This window comes from Gadus macrocephalus, chromosome 2, assembly GCF_031168955.1.
Source record: "Gadus macrocephalus chromosome 2, ASM3116895v1".
Taxonomy (NCBI): Eukaryota; Metazoa; Chordata; class Actinopteri; order Gadiformes; family Gadidae; genus Gadus; species Gadus macrocephalus.
In genome coordinates this window covers 3,839,577-3,867,403 of record NC_082383.1, presented here as the reverse complement: position 1 = coordinate 3,867,403, position 27,827 = coordinate 3,839,577, and the positions used below count along the sequence as shown (strand labels likewise).

At 44.1% G+C, this 27,827-nt stretch overlaps 6 protein-coding genes and 1 pseudogene across 9 annotated transcripts; 5 read left to right on the top strand and 2 right to left on the bottom strand.

Annotated features, from left to right (window-relative positions):
* Positions 1-62: 62 nt before the first annotated feature.
* rab3db (RAB3D, member RAS oncogene family, b) lies at positions 63-12,061 on the bottom strand. 3 transcript variants are annotated; one of them, XM_060071720.1, is made up of 5 exons: positions 11,890-12,061; positions 7,986-8,222; positions 4,065-4,183; positions 3,814-3,938; positions 63-2,963 (listed from the first exon to the last, which is right to left on the bottom strand). In XM_060071720.1, exons 2-5 carry the CDS (start codon positions 8,220-8,222, stop codon positions 2,776-2,778), a joined length of 669 nt encoding a protein of 222 aa, XP_059927703.1. In that variant the 5' UTR covers positions 11,890-12,061; the 3' UTR covers positions 63-2,775. The 3 variants fall into 3 exon arrangements, with proteins under 3 accessions (XP_059927703.1, XP_059927696.1, XP_059927712.1); XM_060071713.1 differs by having other exon boundaries at positions 11,895-12,057; XM_060071729.1 differs by lacking the exon at positions 11,890-12,061 and adding an exon at positions 8,586-8,941.
* Positions 12,062-13,068: 1,007 nt separating this feature from the next.
* Positions 13,069-15,735, bottom strand: tmem205 (transmembrane protein 205). 2 transcript variants are annotated; one of them, XM_060071781.1, is made up of 5 exons: positions 15,594-15,735; positions 15,204-15,319; positions 14,939-15,102; positions 14,408-14,729; positions 13,069-13,897 (listed from the first exon to the last, which is right to left on the bottom strand). In XM_060071781.1, exons 2-4 carry the CDS (start codon positions 15,301-15,303, stop codon positions 14,427-14,429), a joined length of 567 nt encoding a protein of 188 aa, XP_059927764.1. In that variant the 5' UTR covers positions 15,304-15,319; positions 15,594-15,735; the 3' UTR covers positions 13,069-13,897; positions 14,408-14,426. The 2 variants fall into 2 exon arrangements, with proteins under 2 accessions (XP_059927764.1, XP_059927773.1); XM_060071790.1 differs by lacking the exon at positions 13,069-13,897 and having other exon boundaries at positions 14,335-14,729; positions 15,204-15,329; positions 15,594-15,724.
* Positions 15,736-16,065: 330 nt separating this feature from the next.
* Positions 16,066-16,643, top strand: LOC132472297 (histone H2B 1/2-like). The gene has a single exon (XM_060071850.1). It carries the CDS (start codon positions 16,102-16,104, stop codon positions 16,477-16,479), a length of 378 nt encoding a protein of 125 aa, XP_059927833.1. The 5' UTR covers positions 16,066-16,101; the 3' UTR covers positions 16,480-16,643.
* A 663-nt stretch (positions 16,644-17,306) lies between these two features.
* On the top strand, positions 17,307-27,591 carry LOC132472397 (histone H2AX-like; annotated as a pseudogene).
* LOC132472328 (histone H4) lies at positions 22,198-22,971 on the top strand. Its single transcript, XM_060071915.1, has one exon. It carries the CDS (start codon positions 22,231-22,233, stop codon positions 22,540-22,542), a length of 312 nt encoding a protein of 103 aa, XP_059927898.1. The 5' UTR covers positions 22,198-22,230; the 3' UTR covers positions 22,543-22,971.
* Positions 23,550-25,042, top strand: LOC132472234 (histone H1-like). Its single transcript, XM_060071758.1, has one exon. The coding sequence runs from the start codon at positions 24,043-24,045 to the stop codon at positions 24,667-24,669; it is 627 nt and encodes a 208-aa protein (XP_059927741.1). The 5' UTR covers positions 23,550-24,042; the 3' UTR covers positions 24,670-25,042.
* LOC132472292 (histone H3) lies at positions 25,853-26,347 on the top strand. The gene has a single exon (XM_060071836.1). The coding sequence runs from the start codon at positions 25,892-25,894 to the stop codon at positions 26,300-26,302; it is 411 nt and encodes a 136-aa protein (XP_059927819.1). The 5' UTR covers positions 25,853-25,891; the 3' UTR covers positions 26,303-26,347.
* Positions 27,592-27,827: the final 236 nt, after the last annotated feature.

Sequence of the window (27,827 nt, the reverse complement as noted above, 5' to 3'; positions counted from 1 at the left end):
GACCTGGTCAGCATGTTTAAACATTGTGCATACAATCCCCAGAAAAAAAATGATGTGTGCAATTTCGCTTTTATGAATAGGATTCTTTATTCATTTTTTACATACAGACCAAAACACATTTCATTTCCATGTCTATCTCTATATTATTTTCCTAACAAGGTTGATAACATTATCTAAAACCAAGGAGCAGCAACTCCAAACGTGAAGAACTGTGGTTTCTCTTAAAAAGGAACTCATCTGGAATGAAACATAATGCTGAACAAAACCACAAAGGATTTACCAAAGCCCTGCCCAACGTCTTCCGCAATGGTACACACGACATGCCTCTGGCGAATGTTTCACCTGACAACTCCAGAAACATCTTTCTCTATAGTAGCATCAAGTTCGGCCATCTGGCCCATCCAGTGCAGCCTGGATCCGAAGGACAGTGGGCAGATGATCTGATAGCATCCCCGCTACTGCTAGTGAACAGCCCTCAAGTAATCAACAGTGGACAGATGGGCTGGCTGACCATACACCTTACACAATAGAAGGGAGTGACCACTTTATGGCGAGCTTGGTCCACCTTTTTGACCTGTGTTGGACAGCATTTGGCAAAGCAACGTAACGTTTGGCAGCTAGAACGGCAGTTACGTTGGAATCGAAAAAAGTAACCCTTCTCTTGGTGGTGGACTTTTTTGGTTCATCGTAAACACCAAACATCGCCTTCAGCATTGCCTAGCGGATGCTGTTTGTGTTATTTGCTGTTGACCGATCCTCATCACCCCTGATTGCTCCATTTAAAAAGGCACAGGACCTAGCACAGTAAACGCACAATGGCAAACTGCCGGCCATTCAACACTAAATAAAAGGTAAACAGTTGCACTGTGCACATATCTTCTGCTCAGCATTAAAGTGAATACTTTATAGGCACGGTGAAGTGCATCGTAAGGCACCAACGCCATGTTTTTAACCTGACTTAGGTACAACACAAACCCTAAAGTTTCCAGATGACCTTTAACCTTCTCCCTTACAGTAGTACGAGTATTTAGTAGTCACATTTCTACAGCACAGTGTGTTCCCTTTCAGAATGTTTGGACGGAAAACGGTACAAGAAAACACAACTTTAGTTATTTGCCAACGAAGCGCGTCATTTTGCAGGTTAGCTTGTATGCTAACGTAGCGGTGTCAGGCCATGGCTGATTATGGCGCATGCAGCACACGCGTAATGCGGGACAAGGCACATGCCGGAGGACATCATGGGAAAAGGTTATCAAGGCGTGCTGGGAGAAGGCCCAACAATTATCACTTCCATATCCTGGAGCAGTCACCAGTCTAGTGCAGTCTCGCTCAGATGCTGAATCTTATCAAAAGCAGAATTTATCTTCTCGGTTCTGATAAAGCTTTCAATGTTCAGTGAGGATGTGTTTAAGGCATTACCTTACTGATAAGCAACAAGCCCTGGAGCAGAATTTCTGAGAAGGGGATGCATCGTTTAGTACAAGGAGAGTAGTCCGTACAAAACGGATGTGTAGTCCATAACCATGATTTAAGATTTCAATTTGACGTAGAGAGCCTGTAAAATTGATTTGGGAAAAAGGCAGCAACAACAGGATAAAACACAATTAGAAATAAGTGTTAGTCATTCTAAACACTCATTCTCTCTGGTTGTGATTGGTTGAATAAATTAGTTAAATACAACTTTAATATTTGGGCACTTGATTGTATTCTAAAACATACTACCAGTATGTATAGTTAGTGCTTGGTTCGGTGCAGTCTGGGAGGGAGGGAGAGGGGATGGCCGTGGCTCTAATGGACCTGATCAGAAGGTGATTCAATCTACTAATCAAGTGTCTTGTCAATGATCTTCTGGAGTTCAGTTGTTGGGGACGTTATTTGTAGTAACATACCCTTTTTCCATGGAGGCGTCACCATATGACAAACACAAGTGTGGCTTATGAATTACTACTTTTGGGCTGAGTAATACATACACAGACGCCGCATTGACTGCTTGGAGCTGTTGCTGCGTTCCTGAATAAAAACAACTTATTGAGATCGGTTGAGAAATGTATATGTGCTTTTAATCCAGGAAAACCATAGCTCCCCTTTTACTCGTTTAAAGTCAAGTCTTGGGCTCCCAATTATGGCAGCGACGTTAAAGTACGACACAAATGCCAATGCGGTGTCTATGTATATATGTCTACTGTGCTATGTACCAGGGCACCCCGTAGACTTATCTTCACTAGTCCAGTCTACTTACTCTTCTACCCATGACTTTGTTCATAGAAGGAGCAGACCCATAATTACCACACCTGTGTTAGTCCTACAATGAGGTCTCTCGGATGGGGGTCTTTTCAGTGAACTTTAGACTCCTCCACCAGAGCAAGAGTTTCCTGCAAAGAAGATGACATCATCATGATGGACAGCACTGGATAGTGTGTTAAGGCCACAGAGCACAATGCTAGGGATGGCTGTGTGCGTGTGTGTTCACGTGGGTGCGTGTGTTTGAGAGAGAATAACAAAAGAAATGACAGTTTGAGAGAAAACGTCAAAGCAAAGAGAAAGACATTGAGAGAGATAGAGAGAGAGAGAGAGAGAGAGAGAGAGAGAGAGAGAGAGAGAGAGAGAAGGGGGGAGAGAGCGAGCGAGAAGGATAAAACTCAATGTATTATTGATTATGGGATGCCTTGTTATGGATGTGTGTGAGGTTGGGCAGAAGAAAGAGTGAGTTTGTGTACTTGTGTTTTTGTGTGTGCGTCGGGCAGTGCGGCCGGGGTGTGTGTGCAGATCAACAGTTCAGCAGGCGCAGCCCCCCTGTCCGTCCGGGGGGCCGTCCTGCAGTGCCATGTTGCGCTGGTTCCCCAGCATCCCAGAGTCCCCCTCCAAGCTCTCGCTCATCTTCTCACAGATGATGTCCACCAGCCGTTCAAACACCTGCTTCACGTTGATGTGGTCCTTAGCACTCGCCTCGAAGAACTGGAACCCTGGACGCAGACGGACAAGTAAGCAAGTAAGTAAGTAACATTTATTTATAAAAGCACATTTATAACAGTTTGCACTGACCAAAGTGCTGTACATAGTGCATACAGTAGGCAAAGATGAAGGCAAAATAACATTAGAATAAAATACAAATCAAAGACATGAAACCGGACATCCACACACAACAAAGGCAGTAGTGCAGAGGTCAGATAGTTAATGGGGAGGGAAGGCAAGGTTGAACAGATGGGTTTTGAGCCTTGATTTAAAGGCATAAATGGAGGGGGCATCACGTATGTCGGGTGGCAGTTGGTTCCACAAGCGCGGAGCAGCTACAGCGAAGGCCCGGTCACCTTTTTGTTTCAGTCTGGAGCGGGGGATGTGTAGAAGCCCCTTATTATGGATAGGATTCAGACGCATGGACAGTGTGTCAGCAACCGGGGAAACGATCCAACAATCCAACACTTTGATGTTGGATTGTTGATGGATACGTCTCTAATGTAACTAAGATGCACCTTCTACTAGCTAATGAGGAAGAATTAGGTAATGAAAAGGAAAAAACGATAATAACTCTCGAGTCAAAACTGAACCTACAGAAGATGACACATTTTGACACACCGCAACTGGTAGAGCAAGCTATCATCACTGTTAGGGGCCATTAAATGTACAACGTAAATATAAACGTATATATATATGACGCATATACAAACGTATATACGTTGTGTAGAAACGGATTAGGTAGATTGTGTAGAAGTATAGAAACATAGCGTATATAGTGTAGAGTAGACAGAGAGAAACAAATAGTGGAGGCAGTATAGAAACGTGTAGTGTAGATCGTGTCGACAGAGGCGTCCTCACCGAGCTCTTCGGCCAAGCGCTGGCTGTCCTCCGTGGGGACGATGCGGTCGTCCTCCAGGTCACACTTGTTCCCCACCATGATCACCTGGGCGTTGTCCCACGAGTACGTCTTGATCTGCGTCGCCCTGGGGGACCCACAACTCCAGTTTAACACACTCGTTATCCCGGGTTTACGTACATACTCATGATCCCAACATCATGGTTCGTGTACATACTCATTAACACATATCCTGTTGACATGCTCAACTCACCAGTCTTGGACAGCGTTGAATGACTCCTGGTTTGTGATGTCATACATGAGCAGGAAGCCCATGGCGCCCCGGTAGTATGCGGTGGTGATGGTCCGGTACCGCTCCTGTCCTGCCGTGTCCTTCAGGGACAACGCAACACACAATGGTTCATAATGACTCATGACTAAAATGCAGGTGTTCGGCCACAAGGTGGCGCTGTGGGTTTCAGTGGGTAATATTATATATGTAAACATGAACAAAAGCACGGTTCACAATGTTCATGTATTTATGAAATAAATTGAGTCAAACACACACTACTCCACTAAGCGCAACACAACACTACAGGAGCATGAGACTTGTTCATACTTTATTGACAGGGGACCACTTAAATTCAAAATAAGGATGGGATGGGTTTGTGGTTGTTGTATGAGACATAATGCAGCAAGATGTAATATGTTTTTTATAGAAGATAATACTAATGTCACATAACCTACTGTAACACACTGTGATGTAACGTTTGGTCAGGGTGGTCAACAGGAGGAAACCAGGGCAGGGAGAACACGCTATCTACAAGCAGGGGAAAACCAATCACAGGGAACCCAAACAGGAAGTCAGTCTCTCCTGCCCGCTGCTGTGTTGCCATGACGACCCTTGATAGCGTTACAAAGTTCTGACTCGGAAACCAGTCTGCAAACAATGCCACCGGATTTTATAGAAATATACAATGAGAAAAGAGAGAGAAACAACGAGACAGAAAGATCAACAGAGAGAGAGAGACAGATGGCAGAGAAAGAGACAGAATCATAACGAGAGAGAGAGAGAGCGAGAGAGAGCGAGAGAGAGAGAGAGAGAGAGAGAGAGGGGGGGAGAAAGAAATAGAGAGAGACAGAGGGAGAAGACTACCAGGCCGATGGATATTACATTTTCATGCCGATCAGATTACTTTAGGCAATAACGTAAGCACACACACACAATGCACACACACACACACACACACACACACACACACACACACACACACACACACACACACACACACACACACACACACACAATGCACACACACACACACACACACACACACACACACACACACACACACACACACACACACACACACACACACACACACACACACAAAATTGAGCAATGAATAAAACCCAGCCCCTCCCTAATGTTTACCTGACGACAAATCTGTATTCCTTGTTTGCATCATTGCATCAGGTCTGTGTGTGTGTGTGTGTGTGTGTGTGTGTGTGTGTGTGTGTGTGTGTGTGTGTGTGTGTGTGTGTGTGTGTGTGTGTGTGTGTGTGTGTGTGTGTGTGTGTGTGTGTGTGTGTGTGTGTGTCTTCACTGATCTTCTCATCGCAGGAGGAGGAGGATGGGGAGGGGGAGGGCACTGGTCGTCCAGGTAACCAGGGGCCATTGAGGTTCATGAATGTTCTATTATTGTCAGGATTGTTCTAGGTCCCCGCTGGTCCTTCAAGGAGGACCAGAGAGAGAGCAGGGACTAAGGGACTAACAACCTCAGAGAACCCAGGGGAATCAAACAAGAAGCACTGCATGATAATTAATCCCTCACAAGCTAAGAACAAGAGTACAACATGCTAACAGCAAGCATACAATACCCTAACAATAAGCGTATAACTAGCCAAGAACAGGCAAGAAATATGTGTTCAACTAGCAAACAACTATTTAACAACAAGCCAACCACAAGCTAACAATAATTCTACAACATGCTAACAACAAGCTTAACCGAAAGTCATAACAGTCAAACAACGAGCTTACAACATCCTAACAACAAGCGAAACTTAAGCTAACAACCGACTCACAACAAGCTATACAGATGATCCTAACGAGCTAACAATAGCCTAACCGCCAGAGCGCTTGCATCATGCCAGGGGCAGTTCCCTGTACACCTCTATACCAAATGTAGCAGCTCAGCGTTACTCTGAGTCATGCAAATCCACAATCAAATATTTGGCCAGGTATAATCCGCCAAACTCTGGACAAACAGAACGCCTCCTTTGTTGTGGTAACCAGATCCTCGCTGGAGACAAAGGCGGGGCCCTCAAACGGATGCACGCTGCCTGAGGAGCGAGGACCGGGAGCGGGTGCATTGACGTCAGCGCTCCCCCTTATCACTATACAAGCGTCACCTGGTTTATATGAGCGGGCCACACAAAGACCTGGCACACTCCAACACTATCCCAGCAACCCCCTCCCCATGAACACACACACACACACACACACACACACACACACACACACACACACACACACACACACACACACACACACACACACACACACACACACACACACACACACACACACACACACACAAAGCTCCCAGCTTCCAGTGTGTGTGTGTGTGTGTGTGTGTCTGTGTGAGAGCGGATGTTTACTATGCTGTCATTATAATTAACTATTTAACGTCTAGCTGCTAGCAAATAATTATGTCTACAGTTGGTAAGATGGGTGAGGTTAGATGTTATTAGGATCAATTAGGTTATATGTTATCAAGATGAATTGAGTTTTATGTTCAAGATGAGTTAAGTTACAAGTAATTAAGATAAGAAGGGTTAGGGTTAGGGTTGGGTTGCATGTTTTAATGAATAGGAAGAGGTTAGAATCTTGGTTGACTTTGGGATTGAACCAATTCCTTGGGATTGGAGTCTGACACCCAAGCCACTCCTTCCTGTGAGTGTGAGTCTGTGTGTATGTGTGTGAGTTTGTTAGACTGCACCAAGGCTCTCACAAAGTTCATTTCAGTATAACTTTAAAGCATCAACAGAGAGCAAGATAATCCACCTGTCTGTCAAAACGACAAAGGCCTGTAATACATGTGTGGCAGCTCCAGGTTATGATATACTTATTCATCCCATGGTCAACTACTACATCAGTCCGAGCTAGGGAGCTAGTGTAGTCCCTGGAACCAACTCCAGGTGTAGTCCCTTGCCTTTGTGAACACAGGAAGAACATACACACTCCATGCAGAACGTTCCCCCTGCACACCTTCTGGGAGGCAGTTGTGCTACCACTGTGCCCCCCGTGACCCCAGATCTGAGGTGACTGGCAGATATTTCAAACCATAGATAAACAGTGTTTTAAAAAGTGTTTGCCCTCTCTACATACTGGCACCATTTCCTCAAACCTAGAGGATCATTAGGGCACGCCCGAATATCCTATTGTACTTGGCAGTGAAGCAGGAGGCTAGATAGCATGGAGAAGGTTGGCATGAAGGATGTTAGGATGTTAGGATGAGGTGCGTAGCAGGGAGGTGGTTCGCTTGGACACTAGTTAGCTTGGAGGTGGTGCGAATGAAGGTAGTTGGCATTTAAATGGTTAGCTTGGAAGTTAAACAGCACTAAAGGGGTTGCACCTCGGGGAAGGCTGACAGAGTTAATCATTAACCCGACAGGAGTTCCTCTTTGGCGGTGCATATATGTGGGCTACCCTGCAAGCACTACACACTCAGGCTAACAGTCATTGTCACAGATGCAGGCATTGTGTTATGCTCCTCAATAGTGCAGAGCTATGTATTGTACATATAGCTTCTCCTCTCACTACTAATAATACCCCTAGAATCTGGGGACCTCATACTCCACCTTCACTTATTGGAGCAATTGGGGTGTGTCAGCTCTTTAGTGTAGAATGTGTGCATGGTAGGCTATAGAGAGAGAGTGACTGTGTGTGTGTGTGTTTTGGTGTGTGCTATAAGACTGCTGATCCTTTGCAACGCGTGAACACTGCCTTGCTCCTCCACATGACTCATGTATTTGAACATGCTAAGAAACATGTACAGTGGATAAAGGGATGTCTACAGCTAACACAGAGTCTCATAGGCTCTGCGTTAGCTGACCTCACTCAACCAGATCAGCATAGTGGTGACTTAACCAACCCAGTTCTGCATAGCGGTGAGCCGGTGACCTGACTCACCCAGATCTGCAGTTTGATCCTCTTGTCATTCCGGAACACCGTCTTCACCTTGAAGTCGATGCCAACGGTGCTGACAAAGGCGGAGGTGAAGGAGTCGTCGGCGTAGCGGAAGAGGAAGGACGTCTTGCCCACGCTGCTGTTGCCGATGATCAGCAGCTTGAACATGTAGTCAAAGTTCTGGTCCGCTGCGTCCTTCTGGGTGGGAGGCTGCTGGAGCCGGGAGTCGTTGGAGGCCATCTGGAGGTCAGAGGTCAACGTTTAACGTTTAACAGATCACTCAAAGTGATCCATTTGAAGTGATCTGTGGAGGGATCTGCAAAGATCTATTCAGGGGGCTAAATTGTCGTAGCACCCCCAGCCAATAGCAGATCGATTTGATGGATCAGGCATCTTTAATCTCTGCCTCCTTTATATATGGTGAGTTTACATTTCTCTCCTAATTTAAATGGTCACTAAATGATATGGCTTCTGCTCTGTCAGGTCGTCTGAACAGCCCTGTGTCCGAGGGGTGCGAGCTAAATAAGCCTTGCTAAGAGCACAAGGTCGCCACAACCCACCCAGGGACAGCTACTCAATCCCCTAATCGTGACATTGCCTTACCTTATCCCGCAGTTTGTCAAAATCATCAGCTGATTCGTATATACTATATGATTTGTATATGATCTATAAAACAAGTTTCAGAGGTCCCATTGTACTGAGGACTAGTTACAAGGAGGACTTGTACACCAAGTGACAGGGAAACGCTTGTTACAACGTTGATGTGGCAAGTTACTGGCAGGCCTCAGGGTTTGAGGAAGGAACCAGCAACATGTTTGCAAGAAAACAGGTTCATCTTTATTAACAACGTGGCCACAACACTCCACCAGGCCTTCTCATAGCTAAATTATGCCTTTACAGGCAGTGACAGTATGATCTACCCAGAACGACAGCATCTGTCCAGTCTCACTTTCTGCAAGGGACACCCAACCACACCAAACGGTCTGTATCTCTCAGGCAACCTCTGTTAATCATCTCCTCTCTTGCACCTGTTCTGCTCCCCAAAAAGGCCACACCTGGCTCCCTGCCGACAGGTGATCAACACACTCTCTGCAATGGGTTTATTAGCCAGCAATAACCACTTATCAAGATACCCATGATGCATTGTGGCCCTTCATTGATGATCCTTACATTACTGGATCCCAACTCTCACTTTCAGCCTTAAATACAACTACCAGTTGCCTTAATGTAACCGTTTCTATCTTAACACAATTTTGTGAACATTATATTTCAAAACTAAGATTAGGTAGTTGTAATGACAAAAATGCTACAAGGGTGAAATAGAGCTAGATTTTGAAAAGAAACTCCCCTCTCTGATCCTTCCTTTCCTATGTTTCTCCAGCATTGAGAAGTGTTCCAATCAAGGAAGAGATGCCCGGATTGGTCAGAAATCAATTGAGTGCGGTCTTAAATCAAAAGAGTATTTCACTCACTAAATGCTGCCGGATGGCCGCAGTATTTCTAACTCAAATTATAGCTCTTAAATCGTACCCACAGCACCTTTCATTTGTCCATCGGCCCTGAGAGACTCTCTCTTAAGGACCAGAGAAAGAGTATGTGAACTTCACGGTCAGTATCTATTCCACATCCCCACCGCTACACAATCACTGCAAAACACACTCGTCTCCATGGTAACCTGCCGGGGGCATCAGTTGCAAAGCTGGCCCCATTAGTGACCAAGGCTGTCCACTCACACGGCTCTTAAACTGTCCAGATGGAAAGGCAGCACGGCCGGTGCAGGGAGAGATGCCTATCAGACTATAAGGGAGCCATCACTGGGTCAGATCCACAAGGCTGCACTGTCAAGGCTGGGTCAGCGGCCCATAAAAACATCTGAAACGGTGCGGTGTGGCTGTACTTATGGGGACCGGGATGACTGCTAGTACAGCAGGGGATTGTGAGATGTTAGAAACAGAATCTAGTCGGTAAGACATCGGATAACACTCATTATAGGGGTAAACAAAAGAATGTTTTTCTTTCAGGTTAACACAATCAAAGTGTCTGTCCATCACATTGCTTGGTGAAACTTTTTCTTCATGTGAATAAATGGCCAATAGACTCTCAAAATGACCACTTCTGAACCACATGAGCACATCAACCTTGTGTCACGTTATGTTTATAATACAAGGTTTGTGCGACAGCATAGTGTGATGTGTGTGTATGTGTTGATGCTTGTCTGTCACTCTGGGCCCTGCCTGTCTCTCTGGCCCCTGTCTGTCTCTCTGGGGACTGGCTGTCTCTCTAGGGCCTGGCCTTCTCTCTGCCACTTTGAATACATTCTACCAAGTAGGCCTCTGTATCCTACCACCCAACCGGTCCCAACTCGAACCCCTGGCTGTGTAATCCTGTATCACATGACGCATTTGATGGGCTCTGTATCTGCTAAGGCGTTTAGTGTGCACATTCACAGGGGCCACACAAAGGGGCCAGCCATAAGAAATCTGCTTGTTTTCAAGCTCATTGCCAAGAACAATATAAGCCCTGGGGTCACATGTCTCTAGTCTCCCGAGCAGCTGAGCGGGGTGGTCCAGCAGCACAGTGAACCTCATAGCTGGGCTCATGTTTCCGACATAATGCATCAATCCCCCCCTTCAGCCCCACCACCTCCAACAGGTTAATGGACAACACATATTTATAGGGCAACTGTATAGGTTACTTATCAACATAACGACCACAGTTGCAGTGCCCTAGGGAGGCAGGTGTCATTAGGCTGCTGGCTTGGATGGACGGAGCGACAGATTGACTATCAGCAGTATTGATCCCTAGGCAGCAGGCACATTTGACATGGGGCAGCCAATAGAGGGCGCTACTATGAACAACAACAACAACAACAACAACAACAACAACCACCCTAAGACTTAAAAATATATATATATTAATGAACAAGGTAAATATATAGTTAGAGAGTAAAATGTATAATCTGCTATAAAATGTAGATTAAAAACTGTTTCCGGCCTGGAGCGAAAAAATCTTTGCCCATTTACTCTTGTTCTAATTTGTAGATTTGCAATTCGCTCCCCTCAAGGCAAGAGATATGAGCTTGTGGGGGCACATGGCACCTGTCGTAACAACATTTATCTGAAGGCTGCCAATTAATAATCTGTAACACGATCATTGCTGTAATACGGTCATCTACAACAATGATGAGTTCAAGTACTGCAGTGGTGCTGTGGCTCTGTTACATCTCCATCTCTCATGGAGAACAATGTTCAGGAGACTTTCTCCGAGGCTGTGGTTCTCCTCATCATAACTCCAATGACTACAGCTGAATCCGAGAGGTGCTAACGCTTTGCTTACTTTATTATTTTAACAATAACAAATAATGTAAGCAATGATTATTATTTAAAAAAATTTAAGTAGGCTTACCTCAAACAACGTAAACTAAACATGTGTCATTATACAACGAGAGGCCCCTTTATGTATTGAAATAAACTGGTTTGTGATAGGCTAACTTGTGTGCTTTATTTTTGATGTAGCCCCCACTGAATAAAAATGCACCAGCCGCAACTGTATCTCACCCTTCAGTAGCCTACAAGACTCGCAGAACACGAGCATACTTTATTATAATAAAATATTATTTGAAGTAGGCCTATTGCATTTATGTTTATTAGCTATCTTACGAAAAGTTGTCTCGATGGAAACATAGATAGCCGATAATTTTTCAGTTTATAAGAAAGGACATATTTGATTGAAGGGCGTAAGAACGAGCCTTTAGTGAAACAAAAAACAAAAACGAATATAATCGGCAGCGAGAATAACGAGTTGTATGAACATGTGAGTAACAATTAGTGAGTGGAATCGCAAGTCTGTGATAAAGGGTGTCGCCACTGGACTAACAGGAAATATAAGGAACAAATAAACTTCTTACTTTACCTTGTTGTGGGAAAAGTCCAGTTGAGTCTTCTATCGGATAGATGTCTCACTCTCTCTGGTCCAGCGAGGAGTGGTTTCGAATAGGAAGAGCGGAAAAAGCTCCTTTCCTTCCTCTTCCCTGCAGTGTACGCGCAGGTTTTCCTCAGGCGCTCCCGGATCTCTCTGTGTACACTAGGAGCTGCTGCTGCTGCTGTTGGCAAGCACTGCGCCGGCGCAGCTTCCCGGCTCACCTTCATCACCATCATCATTACTCAACCAACCGGAGGGGACGAGTTGTTGTAATGCTGCGGTCTGCCGGGTTCAGACCAGTGATCCTTATGTATTGCATAATTGGCTTACCGTTTACTGACACTGATTATTGCAGTGTTTACTGAGAGTAGGCTATACGTTTAAGTCCATTCGTTCCTTAACCCTTGAGAATAATGCAATGGTTATTACACAAATGTCCTCCTAGACGACTATGTGTGGACGGGTGTAATTAGTTTAACTTTCCTCGTTGGAAAAAGGCGCATTCCATGATCTTTCGAAACCGGTTCGGTTCACCTCGTCACAAAGCAGCTCGCTGGACTTCCTCATACTTAGCTTTTCACGCCCAAAATGCAAGGAATCCTTCCTGGAAGCGTGTTGTTTACATTTACACACACACGCACGCACGCACGCACGCACGCACACACACACACACACACACACACACACACACACACACACACACACACACACACACACACACACACACACACACACACACACACACACACACACACACACACACACACACACACACACACACACACACACTTCATTAGAGGGATTTCTTTATTCACAATTGCACAATGCAAATGGCAGGATGATGAGAAAGCTTTACTCAAAAGATAATGATGATATTTAAAAGTATTGACATAACATAACCCTGAATTTAACACTAGCCCGATAAAGATTGTACAAGGAGCTGAGCAGATAAACTTGTTTTAACTCCCTGATGACAGATGCTTGAGGAGACAGCTGACATTGTGAGTTCTTCCTTCATGTTACTGGATCACTTACTTCCATTGTTAAAGTTGCAATGTGTAACATTGGCTCATAGCTTAAGCTTAATACCCTGAACATATCTGTTTTCCATCTCAATCTTTAGTTCTCTGCGGTTCAATATTTTAGTATGAAATGAAAGACAATATTTCAAATCCACATCTGATGTTTATTTTAAATTTGCTGCTTTATATAAAAAACCCACACTGGTCAAACAATTTACAAAACACACACAATTTGTTGACCTTCATCAATATTAATAATGTCGCTCAAGCACATCAATCTTAGCATTTTCTCCATTTGATCAAAAAAGCTTTCAGTCAAGGCCTAGGACTCATTTGTATGAAAAGGCTAGGTTACATTTCTTAATCATGTGCAAAAAAAACCTGCTGAAATACTGCTGACAGAACACACGTGTTGTCTGTTAAGGCGTTAAAACACTACAGATTATCATCTGTCAAAGAATGTTGACGTAAAGAAAAACAATAACTTTTAAACACATTCTACCTAGTTTATTTTCAAACAATTTAAAATACTGTTTTATTTCTTGATTTGAAAGCAAGCTCTGTTGAGGTTATCATTATTACTAAGATTTCAATTATTTTCTCACTTAAAATACAAATATTTAATCATGCAGCTCATTTAAATGAATTCAATCCAAACTTTATTGTGTACATGTATTAATAGTAACAATACTTATTGTATTATTATTATTATTATCATTAAAGGCTTCATTCTTTAAGAGTTTAATTCTGCTAAATAAAGACGTAGCTAAGTGGCTATGTTTCCTAGGCTCCGTATCAAGGGGGCAGCCTCGCAAATAGGGTTAGCATACACACAGCCAATCTCTACCAGCCCATTAGTTGGGACAGGGTGAGGTTTAATACCCCTGCAGTGGTCACAACAGGACCCCATGTGTCCCCCTGCCGTCATAGATGGTGAGGTTGAGGGCCCTGTAGAGACTAGATGGTGGTGAGGTTCAGGGCCATGTAGAGACTAGATGGTGGTGAGGTTCAGGGCCCTGTAGAGACTAGATGGTGGTGAGGTTGAGGGCCCTGTAGAGACTAGATGGTGGTGAGGTTGAGGGCCCTGTAGAGACTAGATGGTGGTGAGGTTGAGGGCCCTGTAGAGACTAGATGGTGGTGAGGTTGAGGGCCCTGTAGAGACTAGATGGTGGTGAGGTTGAGGGCCCTGTAGAGACTAGATGGTGGTGAGGTTGAGGGCCCTGTAGAGACTAGATGGTGGTGAGGTTGAGGGCCCTGTAGAGACTAGATGGTGGTGAGGTTGAGGGCCCTGTAGAGACTAGATGGTGGTGAGGTTGAGGGCCCTGTAGAGACTAGATGGTGGTGAGGTTGAGGGCCCTGTAGAGACTAGATGGTGGTGAGGTTGAGGGCCCTGTAGAGACTAGATGGTGGTGAGGTTGAGGGCCCTGTAGAGACTAGATGGTGGTGAGGTTGAGGGCCCTGTAGAGACTAGATGGTGGTGAGGTTGAGGGCCCTGTAGAGACTAGATGGTGGTGAGGTTGAGGGCAGTGTAGACCAGGTTAGTGGTTGTGCAGACGAAGCCCACCAGGTTGACAAGATTGGAGAGGCCGTGGTAGCGCCCAAACATCCTCTTGCAGGCTCCGTACTTGGGGTCCTGCTCTCTGAGCTTGGCGTAGGCCTCCTTCTGGCTGCCCAGACCCACCTGGTCGCCCAGGCCATGCTCCTCCTCCACCGCCCTCAGCCGGAACATCAGCTCCGTGGCTGCAGGGCCCAACCACTGTGCGTTGAGTCCGGCCGTGACCAACGCTACCAAGTACAGAACCATCTGGGGGTCAGAGAGAGGGGATCATTTAAACAGATCCTCAAAGACAGGCTGCTGAAGATACCCTAGCTGTGAGTATGTATGTTATAAAAGCAATGCCATGTGAAGGTAGAAAGCTCCCATACTACACAGCCTTTTTTCAACTTTACTTTTTTGTTCCATTTTTTCCCAGGTTGGAGAGACATGTCTCTGTCACTGTCTGCGTCTCTCACCTGCACATTTTCATGCCACTCCGTCGTCTCACTGGCGTGGTGCAGCGCATACACGACCAGGCTGCTGAGGTTAGCCGCCAGCAGGCAGTAGAAATACACGGGGAAAAGCTTGCTCTGCACCAGCCCGAATGTGTGCCTCGTTACCTGCCGCACCAGCACAAAACCTGTCGGCCAAGGCACGGGAGACGTTGAGCCAATGCGCGTACAAAAGCTTGTTTACAATTATAGAGACAAAGTTTTCTCGCAATTGCTCCGATCCACTCACCTGCTATGAAGGACACCCAGAGCTGCATCCCCCAGGAGAAGGATAGGACCAGCAGGTGAATCACCCTGACCAGATCCGTAGGCTCTCGTTCGGTAACCATGGCTGATCAGTGGATGCTAGAAGGAACTACCAGTTAGACAAACGTTGGCTTAAAAATTAGTCGAACACTGTTGATACATGTAGCGTTTAACCTCGTAGCTGAATGGGAGGTTATGGCCTCAATATTACTCTTACTTAAGTAGGTGGAAGGTTGTGAATTTACGCAACATCGTGTTAAAACACTCGTCGATCATGAGAGGAAAGAATAAACGCTTTGTAATTCTGTAATATCCCCCATATTCTTCTAATATAACATGGATCAACCCCACGTTGTGTGTGGTGTGCACTTACTTTACTTTTTTCCGACGCCAAATTAAGGTATTAGCACATCTGATAGTCTTTCTGACATAATGTTATCTTCCTCTCTAGATCGTCAACGGCAAACCAAACATGTGGACCAATCACAGACCGTCTTGGGAACGTTTAGTTCCTCCCCTTTGTGTGAATAATTTATTTCCTCTGCTGTGAATCTATGGTGTTACTTAACTTTGTTGGAGCTCAGAAGTGTATCGTAAGATGTCGGATGGATGTAGAAGATGACGCTGAGTTGAGGATCCTGGCCCTGGGTTGCTAAAAATAATATAATAAAATAATAATAAAATACATTTTCTCATATTATTACTTTGGTCAGTCGAGCCTCTCTCGTTTGTGGGGAAATGCCTCCCTCTGCCGGTAGGATATGTTCATAACACTCTATTTTAGCAAATCATATAACTGGACTATCCCATGATGATTTGCATGCGCCTCCTATAAATACCACCGTCAAACAAGAACTAGTACCTTCGAAACAAGTCTAATCATGCCTGCTGAAGTCGCCAAACCCGCCCCCAAGAAGGGCTCAAAGAAAGCGGTCTCCAAGACCGCAGTTAAGGGCGGAAAGAAGCGCCGCAAGACCAGGAAGGAAAGTTATGCAATCTACGTGTACAAGGTGCTGAAGCAGGTCCACCCAGACACTGGCATCTCCTCCAAGGCGATGGGAATCATGAACTCCTTCGTCAACGACATCTTCGAGCGCATAGCCGGTGAGGCCTCTCGCCTTGCTCACTACAACAAGCGCTCCACCATCACCTCCAGGGAAATCCAGACCGCTGTACGTCTGCTGCTCCCAGGTGAGCTGGCCAAGCACGCCGTGTCTGAGGGCACAAAGGCTGTGACAAAGTACACCAGCTCCAAGTAAACTCTTGATTGCAACCCAAACGGTCCTTTTAAGGACCACCCAATTCAGCTTAAAAGAGCCTTCCTTCACTCTACAATGATCAATTATGATCTGTATTGGAAATGTTAATGCGGGCTAAACTGTAAAAACTGATTCAAATAAAGTATTTTTGATTTATAGCACGACTGATGTACTGATAAACTTTTAAGGTTGTAAACGTGTACCTCATAGTCGAGCTAGAGCCCGCAGCCAATTAAATCCACGGTGGGCATTTGTTTGCATTTTCTTCGCTGAGGGACATTCGTTGACATATCTTATGGGAAATCGTTTGATAGGTCTATATAAAACGATACAACGGCCTCAGGTCGAGCTGATAATCTCGCTCATTAAGTTTTCTAATGATCGACGTTTTATGGGTCAATAGCTATTGTTTATGTATAGCAGATGATAAACAGCAGCTGGATGTCTTGAGCATTAAGGTGAACCTCTACGCTTTGATCGCGCACAAGTTGTAGTCCATGTACTCGTTTTATATTATATATATATATATATGAATTGAATATATCATATTATAGCATAATTATTTAGGTCAGCCTTGATGTTCTGGGCGTTCTCCATGATATACATCAACTTCGCGCCTGTTTACTTTTGTGTTAATGTATAGAAGTGGCGGGGATTCTTCTGTATGAAAGACCCATATGCTTATAGACTGCGACGCCTCCTTAAGCCCAGACGACCATTGGCTGAAATATCTTCTCAATGCGCGCCATGAATACAAATTAGAGCGCGCTCAAGTCAGGAGCCTTCTCATTGGACAATAGTCGGCAGCCTGTTTTCTGCTTTCCTATAAGAAACGGTGCGTCGCCGGTAATCACCATTCTGTTCTGAACGAGCTGAAAGAAATATCAAATCATGTCAGGAAGAGGCAAGACCGGAGGCAAAGCCAGAGCGAAGGCCAAGACCAGGTCGTCCCGTGCCGGGCTCCAGTTCCCCGTCGGCCGTGTGCACAGACTTCTCCGCAAAGGCAACTATGCTCATCGCGTCGGTGCCGGTGCTCCCGTCTATCTGGCCGCTGTCCTTGAGTATCTGACCGCTGAGATCCTGGAGTTGGCTGGAAACGCCGCCCGCGACAACAAGAAGACCCGCATCATCCCCCGGCATCTGCAGCTGGCCGTCCGCAATGACGAGGAGCTCAACAAACTCCTTGGTGGAGTGACCATCGCTCAGGGCGGTGTATTGCCCAACATCCAGGCCGTCCTTCTGCCCAAGAAGACCGAGAAGCCGGCAAAGAAGTAAATTTGAAATAAGCATTGAAAACCAAAAGGCTCTTTTAAGAGCCAACCAAACCTTCACCAAGAGCTGTGGTTCCTGAACCAAATGTATCTGCTGAGTTAGCCATATCCTTTACTCTGTTAACATGAACACATTATTTAATTTAGACAAATACAAAAATGATGAGCACGCTTGGGCAATGATAGTTTGCGGTACCTTTAGTCCACAGTTTAATAATGTAAAACACATTTCCCCCTTATACTCATAATGTGGAAAAGTCTTCATAGTATGAGGAGCTCAAATTGGCAGAGGGCGTGGGCGTAGATTCGGCCCAAGTAGACTAGGAAGACGCCGAGAAGTAAAATGGATACTATACCCTTAACCAAGAGCTCCGTATGCTGAACGAAATCACTGATCACAGCTCCACCTTGAAAATAAAACCCCACCTAGTAAGAGAATATAGCGTAGCCAAAAGATAATCTGTTAATTGTTATGGAGCTTTTTTCTCATTGTTCCTGCTTATTGCAGAATATAGCAGAACAAATGTGTTAAAAATGTTTAAACAATTAGAAGCAACAAACTTATTTGTAGAACATGTGGTTCTGTGCTCCACATCTCCAAATAAATAAGTATTATTTAACTACCACGAGTAAAAAAAACATACGGGGTAACACTGGTTTTTTATTGGTCGTAATGAACGAAAACATAAGGGGTAACACTGTTGTTTTTTATTGGTCGTCATGAAAAAAAACAAAGGGTAACACTGTTGTCTTTGTCAAATAAAATATAAGGGGTAACACTGTCGTTTTTTATTGGTCGTCATGAAAAAAAACATAAGGGAAATAATAGAAATACACACATGCATTTTAATGTCATGTATATCTCCTTTATTGATGATTGATTATTGTGTTTTGTCATCGCCTCAGTGGTGCAGTGGAGTGCACTCTGCCTAACCCACTGGAGACCGTGGCTCAATTTCTGTGGAAAACACAATATCTTTAATTTCAAACGTAATGCTATTATGTCTATTGCACTGTCATATGTAACCTCAGACCTATTTAAATTACAAATCTCACTGGGAAGTGGAGAGAGCTGTGAGCTAACCCCCTGGGGACCGGGGTTCAAGTCCGGTTGATGTCTTCTGTTGGAAGACTCTTATCTCTCTTTCATGCGAATTATAAAGTCATGCATAACATTTGTGATGACTTTATCCAGTGTCTTGATGGTGCATTGTATGCATTGTAAGTATGGAGGTTAACACTCTAAACAGCTGATGTTCGGATCCCCGCAAAAACGTCGACAGGGGTGCCACTGTCGTTATTTATTGGTCAACATGGAAAAAACATGAGGGGTAACTCTGTCGTTTTTAATCGGCCGTCATGAAATAAATATAGGGAGTAACACTGTCGATATTTATCAAATAAAACATAGGGGGTAACACTGTCGTTTTTATCAAATGAAACATGAGGGGTGACACTGTCGTTTTTCTTTGGTCGTCATGAAAAAAACATAAGGGGTAACACTGTTGTTTTTTATTGGTCGTCATGAAAAAAAACATAAGGGGTAACACTGTTGTTTTTTATTGGTCGTCATGAAAAAAAACATAAGGGGTAACACTGTTGTTTTTTATTGGTCGTCATGAAAAAAACACAAGGGGTAAGACTGTTGTTGTTTATTGGTCGTCATGAAAAAAACATAAGGGGTAACACTGTTGTTTTTTATTGGTCGTCATGAAAAAAAACATAAGGGGTAACACTGTCGTTTTTTATTGGTCGTCATGAAAAAAAACACAAGGGGTAAGACTGTTGTTGTTTATTGGTCGTCATGAAAAAAACATAAGGGGTAACAATGTTGTTTTTTATTGGTCGTCATGAAAAAAAACATAAGGGGTAACACTGTCGTTTTTTATTGGTCGTCATGAAAAAAACCATAAGGGAAATAATAGAAATACACAAATACATTTTAATGTCATGTATATCCTCTTTATTGATGATTGATTATTGTGTATTGTCATCGCCTCAGTGGTGCAGTGGAGTGCACTCTGCCTAACCCACTGGAGACCGAGGCTCAATTTCTGTGGAAAACACAATATCTTTAATTTTAAACGTAATGCTATTATGTCTATTGCACTGTCATATGTAACCTCAGACCTAATTAAATTACAAATCTCACTGGGAAGTGGAGAGAGCTGTGAGCTAACCCCCTGGGGACCGGGGTTCAAGTCTGGTTGATGTCTTCTGTTGGAAGACTCTTATCTCTCTGTCATGCGAATTATAAAGTCATGTATAACATTTGTGATGACTTTATCCGGTGTCTTGATGGTGCATTGTTAAGTATGGAGGTTAACACTCTAAACAGCTGATGTTCGGATCCCCGCAAAAACGTTGACAGGGGTGCCACTGTCGTTATTTATTGGTCAACATGGAAAAAACGTGAGGGGTAACTCTGTCGTTTTTTATCGGCCGTCATGAAATAAATATAAGGAGTAACACTGTCAATATTTATCAAATAAAACATATGGGGTAACACTGTCGTTTTTATCAAATGAAACATGAGGGGTGACACTGTCGTTTTTCTTTGGTCGTCATGAAAAAAACATAAGGGGTAACACTGTCGTTTTTTATCGGCCGTCATGAAATAAATATAAGGAGTAACACTGTCGATATTTATCAAATAAAACATAGGGGGTAACACTGTCGTTTTTATCAAATGAAACATGAGGGGTGACACTGTCGTTTTTCTTTGGTCGTCATGAAAAAAACATAAGGGGTAACACTGTTGTTGTTTATTGGTCGTCATGAAAAAAACATAAGGGGTAACACTGTCGTTTTTTATCGGCCGTCATGAAATAAATATAAGGAGTAACACTGTCGATATTTATCAAATAAAACATAGGGGGTAACACTGTCGTTTTTATCAAATGAAACATGAGGGGTGACACTGTCGTTTTTCTTTGGTCGTCATGAAAAAAACATAAGGGGTAACACTGTTGTTTTTTATTGGTCGTCATGAAAAAAAACATAAGGGGTAACACTGTTGTTTTTTATTGGTCGTCATGAAAAAAACCATAAGGGGTAACACTGTTGTTTTTTATTGGTCGTCATGAAAAAAAACATAAGAGGTAACACTGTTGTTTCTTATTGGTCGACATGAAAAAAATAAATAAGGGGTAACACTGTTGTCTTTGTCAAATAAAATAGAAGGGGTAACACTGTCATATTTTATTGTTCTTTATGAAAAAAACATTTGAAAAAAAAAATTGTCCTTGTCAAATAAAATATGAGGAGTAACACTGTTGTTTTTCAACAGTCATCATGGGAAAAAAACATAAGGGGTAACACTGTCGTTTTTATCAAATGAAACGTAAAGGGTAACACTGTTGTTTTTCATCTGTGAAAAACCCATAAGGGGTAAAACATATGGGGTAACAGACAAATACAAGTTCTGATGTCCCAACAACAGTGTAGGCGAAGGTCTGCATATGAGCTTATCATCCTTCCTCTTAATATGACGGTAATCTTGCTCTATAAGGGATCTAGAGCTTGTAGTTCGATGGATAACATCCGATAGTTGAGAACCGAAATTTAGAAATATTGTTGGAAGAAAAATCCTGGATATTGGGTTTGATGACGTCTGTGGGATGCCGCCAGAGCAGACAGCTGAAAAGGAACTGACAGCTGAAAAGGAACAGCTGTCTCCTACCCCATCTGAACAGCCTCGCTCGCATCCCAGAGAACCCTTGAGCCATGCTCAGGCCCGGGCAGGTGAGCTCTGCCTCAGGGGCAGCGAGGCAGAGCGGTCAAGCCGCCCGACAGACTGACTTCATGAGTTGTGTGCATGAAGTTAGTTAGGGACAAGGTGTGGTAAAGACACCTATGAAAGTGAAGTGCTGGTAACCTCTCCTTCCCAGTTAGCCTGATCAAAAGTTCAAAGTATTAACTTCCAAGTTAGTGTGATCAGATTCAAAGTTACTTTGTTTACTTAAGTCAAATGGATGTCAAGGTTAATTTGACATGAAGTCAGGACATTTAAGCTGCTAACATGTTTCTGAGTTGTTCCTAGATTGTATGCCTTTTCTTTGATAAGAAGGGAGATGTAATGTATTGTTTGATTTACTCCCATGACTACGGTCTGTTCTGTCCCGCCTGGGTACGCGTAGTGCCGTTGGTACGCATGCGCATTTTAATAAATCTACTGTCAACTCCCAAGACTAAAGCGTATCTGTATCTTGAGTATCTTACAGCGTTTTTATTTCAGAAGAATGTTAATTTTAAAAGAAAATTTGCATTCTGGGTGAAATAGCAATAATTTAAAAGAAAATTTGTCGGGTTATGTTCACGATACGATTCCTTTCTATGAAAGTCGACTTCACGACACAAGCACTGGGCGGGGTCCGTACTAGAGCTCCCGCCCATCGTCTCTCTCAGGTCCTCTGCGAGCCTTTATAAAGTCGGGGGTGTCCTTCTTAGACTTCACATTGCTTCTGCTATCGAGTCAATCATGTCTGGTCGAGGAAAAGGAGGAAAAGGACTCGGGAAAGGAGGCGCCAAGCGTCACCGTAAAGTTCTCCGTGATAACATCCAGGGCATCACCAAGCCCGCTATCCGCCGTCTTGCCCGTCGTGGCGGTGTGAAGCGTATCTCCGGTCTGATCTACGAGGAGACCCGCGGTGTCCTCAAGGTGTTCCTGGAGAACGTGATCCGTGATGCCGTCACCTACACCGAGCACGCCAAGAGGAAGACCGTCACCGCGATGGATGTTGTCTACGCTCTGAAGAGGCAGGGACGCACCCTGTACGGCTTCGGCGGTTAAACCATCTTCTCCCACCCTAAACCCAAAGGCTCTTTTAAGAGCCACCTAAATACTTGTTGAAGAATTACTCCTACAAATAATAGATGTGTATTTGCAATGAAAAATAAGCTCAACATTTTTACACTTTCGATGACTATGTTCAATATCTGCCACACATGAAAACTAAACTTTTTTTCTAATTAGCTATTAAGGGTCAAGTTCCGTCACCAAGTTGGCCTGCTCAACATTATCTCGTGTTTCCCCCTTGGCCGCCAATACTAATGACGGTCAATGATTGACACTCAGGCTAAAGAAAAAGTAAAACTGCAATCAAATGTATTTAAGCTGTCTTGCGTAGGATGTAGCTTAGATGGAGACAGTATACCCTATTGAAATGAAAGACCACCTTAAAAACGTCTATCCATTTTTCCATTAAATATATTTAACTCACTTAATTCAATTTATTTTAGAGCTATATATTATTTCATAGCCGTATTTATTTGATTATTGAAACAAATGGCATTCCATGATAAAACAGCGTTATAGCATTGACTCTAGCCTATTTAAACCTTTATGCTATATGATTAATGTTATGTCATGATTCATCCATTCTGGGTTTCCTTCTGGATAGTTACATTCTATTGAAAGGCGCTTAATTTCGAGCGTGGGTTTAACGTAACTAGGGATCATTCGATAGATAATTTAATAAATATATCAAAATATATTTAATGCACCTGCCAATATCGACTCAGTTTGGGTTCAATCTAGCCAACATTATTTGTTCATAAAATTGAGTTGAGTAGCCTATTAAAATCCATTTGATCCAGGATGTGAAATATGATGTGTAATTGGAGACAATAAACGGCAAAAAGCGACTAACGTTCGATACAAACGCAATTTTTCAAACGCAATGGACTAATGTTCCATACAAACGCAATTTTACTCTGAAAAATGTCCAAATGTATTTGAAGTAATCGAATAAATATCATGTAGCCTATTTAAATCCATACAGGTTGTTGTAGCAGCTATAGGCAAGCCTTCTGACGAGTGTGTTTAACAGCAACTAAATGCGTTAATTGTATCAGAACAACAGAGACTCAGGACATGTTGATCACTGTCAACTGTTGGTCTGAAGTCTTGGTCATTTGAAAAAGAACTTTCCGCATTATGAAAGACTTGATGTATTATTAAAAACAAATCTCAACGAAACCTAAGTGACCATCACCAGGTCACGTCGCAATCTAAGCGTTATTGTAAATAATTGTCGACATCATTGGTACATAAAACCAGGTACGGTTGAAATTTAGCATTTCTTCTTGTAATTAATTAACTAGACGTGTCAAATACTGACATCACATTGGAATTTTTTGCTGGTAAAGTTAAGGAGGAAACACAAACGAGACGATCATTCCCACCCTGGAGTAATTTTTCAATGGTTGAGTCTGTACGGTTCTCATCGTCTGTATAAGGACAGCCCACAGACCGGATTTACTCACATCTGATACAGAACCTCCTGAGAACATGTCTGAAGTAGCCCCTGCACCCGCTGTTGCCGCCTCCCCGGCGAAAGCCACCAAGAAGAAGCCCGCTGCCCGGCCGAAGAGGGTCGGCCCCAGTGTGAGCGACCTGATCGTGAAAGCCGTGGCTGCGTCCAAAGAGCGAAGCGGAGTTTCTCTGCCAGCGCTCAAGAAGACTCTGGCTGCCGACGGCTACGACGTGGAGAAGAACAATTCCCGGGTCAAGGCCGCCGTGAGGAGCTTGGTGTCCAAGGGAACCCTGCTCCAGGCCAAGGGCACCGGAGCGTCTGGATCCTTCAAGATCAGCAAGGAGGCAAAGAAACCCGTCGCTGCCAAGAAGGCCGCCGCCCCAAAAGCTAGGAAGCCCGCAGCCAAGAAACCCGCCGCGGCTAAGAAGGCAGTAACCCCGAAGAAAGTCAAGAAGACCCCAACCAAGAAGCCGGCATCCGTTAAGAAAGCGACCCCGAAGAAGGCAAAGAAGCCTGCCGCGGCCAAGAAAGTTGTAGCCAAGGTTACAAAGAAAACTGTCAAAAGCCCCAAAAAAGCTCCCAAGCCCGTTGCCAAGAAGTCTCCGGCAAAGAAGGCAGCAAAGCCCAAAGCAGCCAAGAAGGCCGCCCCCAAGAAGAAGTAAACTCCAGTTGAATTCCCCCAAAGGCCCTTTTCAGAGCCACCTACACGACTTTAGGAGCATATTCCGAATGCACTTCTCTACATGTTAAGTTTCTTTAGTCGCCCATATTGTATCACAACAAATGAGCGACTGCTGTGTTGCAAATGGTCCAATAGGCCTATTTGATCTAATCCATTTATTTATGCGCCATATAAGAGCTTAGGTGGGTTAAAGCCTCAAAGCACCTCAACAAACCAACATGAGCTGTCCATCATCACGTAGTAGGCTATAAATTTAGGCTATTCAGTTTCAGTCTTATAGAGTATTCATTATAATATAATGCACAACGGTTTTGAGGTTCCAAGACAACTATCTTCACTAACTGAAGAAATACACTCCTCGATGTCAGAGTTCGGATTTAATGACAAAGATGAAGAAGTCCCGCAGCAATCACACACAATAACAATGTAAGCTACAAACGTAATAGTAATTCCTACATTCACATAAATGCATACACACATAAGCATCTCAAGTATCAAACAATAACAATTGTATCAATCAGGAAAGACTCACATGAATCATGCCAGCAGCTCAACATGCTATGCAACGGGAACGTCTGCAATGCTAACGAACACAACAAGGTAGACCGCCAACTCAGCCGGTCAGCGGTCTGCAATACAACACTATCCCCTAGTGGCCGGAGGTAAACTCTGCACTAACCATATATAGTAATAAAATAAATTAAGAAATTAATACTTGAAGGAACCCTAGGGGAAATTCAAAAGAAATAGTAAATCTGAAAGCCGTAATACAAATAGCTATATATAACGTCCCTCGGAAGGTGAAATCAAATGCGAAAAAAATCCCCCCCTGAAAGTGTCCCTGCATTTTACTCATTTGTTTAAATTCCCTTCAGTGTTGTGGTACAAATTCCTATAATATTTGCAATATCGAATGATGCAAATAATAGGCTAAGTACTATCATTATATTCAAACACTTCATTATCCGCATATCTTGGTGTAAAAGTGAGAGGCTGATGGATGGTAAATGGATGGTTTCACCCCTCCCCGATTATACAAAGCCGGAAATAACTGGGCGGGCACCAATGTGAGTGCGGGACTCGCGGTTTCTAACTACGTTTTTATAAGGACCAATCAGAGTGTTGGGGTTCTCCGGGGGGCTGGCTATATAAAAGTTCCACTTAGAGTTTTAACTACCAATCTTTGAATACACCTAACCAACATGGCCAGAACCAAGCAGACCGCTCGTAAGTCCACCGGGGGCAAAGCCCCCAGGAAGCAGCTCGCCACCAAGGCAGCCCGTAAGAGCGCCCCGGCCACCGGCGGCGTGAAGAAGCCCCATCGTTACAGGCCCGGGACCGTGGCCCTGAGAGAGATCCGTAGGTACCAGAAGTCCACCGAGCTGCTGATCCGCAAGCTGCCCTTCCAGCGCCTGGTGAGGGAGATCGCTCAGGACTTCAAGACCGACCTGCGCTTCCAGAGCTCCGCCGTCATGGCTCTTCAGGAGGCCAGCGAGGCTTACCTGGTCGGTCTGTTCGAGGACACCAACCTGTGCGCCATCCACGCCAAGAGGGTCACCATCATGCCCAAAGACATCCAGCTGGCCCGCCGTATCCGCGGAGAACGCGCCTAAACGGACCTACTTCCAACACCCAAACGGCTCTTTTCAGAGCCACCTACTTATTTTAAAGAACCATCCCTATATACTTAGCCATAATGCATCACCACTATCACAGACTTAAACTAAGAACTGTTCAAATAATTGAGACGGATATTAAGATATGCATGTTATGTAAAGATTGCAACGGAAAATTTACCGTATGCAGAACATAGTACAATGCATTATTGACGTACAATTTTCAGTTGAATGGAAACGACGTAGGCCTATATGAAAATATATCAACCGTTATCGTTAATTTTAGATGGTAATGTTGAGGGGTTAGGTATGAGGGGATATCGTGTTTGAGGTCTGAGGTTGGTGAGAGATAATTTAGGTGCAAGGATAGAGATGGAGATGAGATGCTTTAACCTAAGTATTAGATATAGGGTAAGGAATAAGCATTGTATATGGTTTAGGTATAAGGATGGCTACGTTTTATGTTGAATCAATTATTCATGATTTATTTTCTAATTACTCATAAGATTCCATCGCTTACTTGGATAAGAACGTGTCGCGCACATTTAGTGTCCTATTGAAATGAAGCCTCCTAGAGCAGAAAGGTTCTATTTCTTTTTTTTTTCGTTGCTTTTGGCAAAATACTGCCGCCTATTGGCCATGAATCTAAGATATGTTATTGGTCCGTTTTGTATTGTGTGGGCTAGCCAATGAGCAAAGGGCTGGAGGTCTATGTAAACTCCTGTTTGAAGACAACCATTGTCATTATTTTGGAGCATTTACGTACCGAAGTAAAACATGTCTGGAAGAGGTAAAACCGGAGGCAAAGCCAGGGCGAAGGCCAAGACCCGCTCATCTCGTGCCGGGCTTCAGTTCCCCGTCGGCAGAGTGCACAGGCTCCTCCGTAAGGGTAACTATGCTCACCGCGTCGGAGCCGGTGCTCCCGTCTACCTGGCGGCGGTTCTCGAGTATCTGACCGCTGAGATCCTGGAGTTGGCTGGAAACGCGGCCCGCGACAACAAGAAGACCCGCATCATCCCCCGCCACCTGCAGTTGGCCGTCCGCAACGACGAGGAGCTCAACAAACTCCTGGGCGGAGTGACAATCGCTCAAGGCGGTGTGCTGCCCAACATCCAGGCCGTCCTTCTGCCCAAGAAGACCGAGAAGCCCGCCAAGAAATAGATTATAAATCTACCTTTAACCCCAAAGGCTCTTTTAAGAGCCACCCAGATTTAACCAAAGAGCTACATCTTTTAAACCGGTCAACGCCACTGCTTTTAAAGTTAACATAGTTCCTTTAGGTCGGGTTGGAGTTCCAGCGTGACTGTTGATCTTAAAAACATTGCACTATCTATTTTTACTTACTAAAATGCCGATTTAACTTTCCCTTTTTATTATCTATTTTTACCCGAAAAATACATGATCTGATACCAGAGAGAAAGGATGAGGGTTTGAGACCCAATTTCCCAGAGAAAGGACCATCTTCCTTGGGTCGGGTTGGAGTCCTAGAGAAAGACCTGAGTTCTGTCTGGGTTAGAGACCT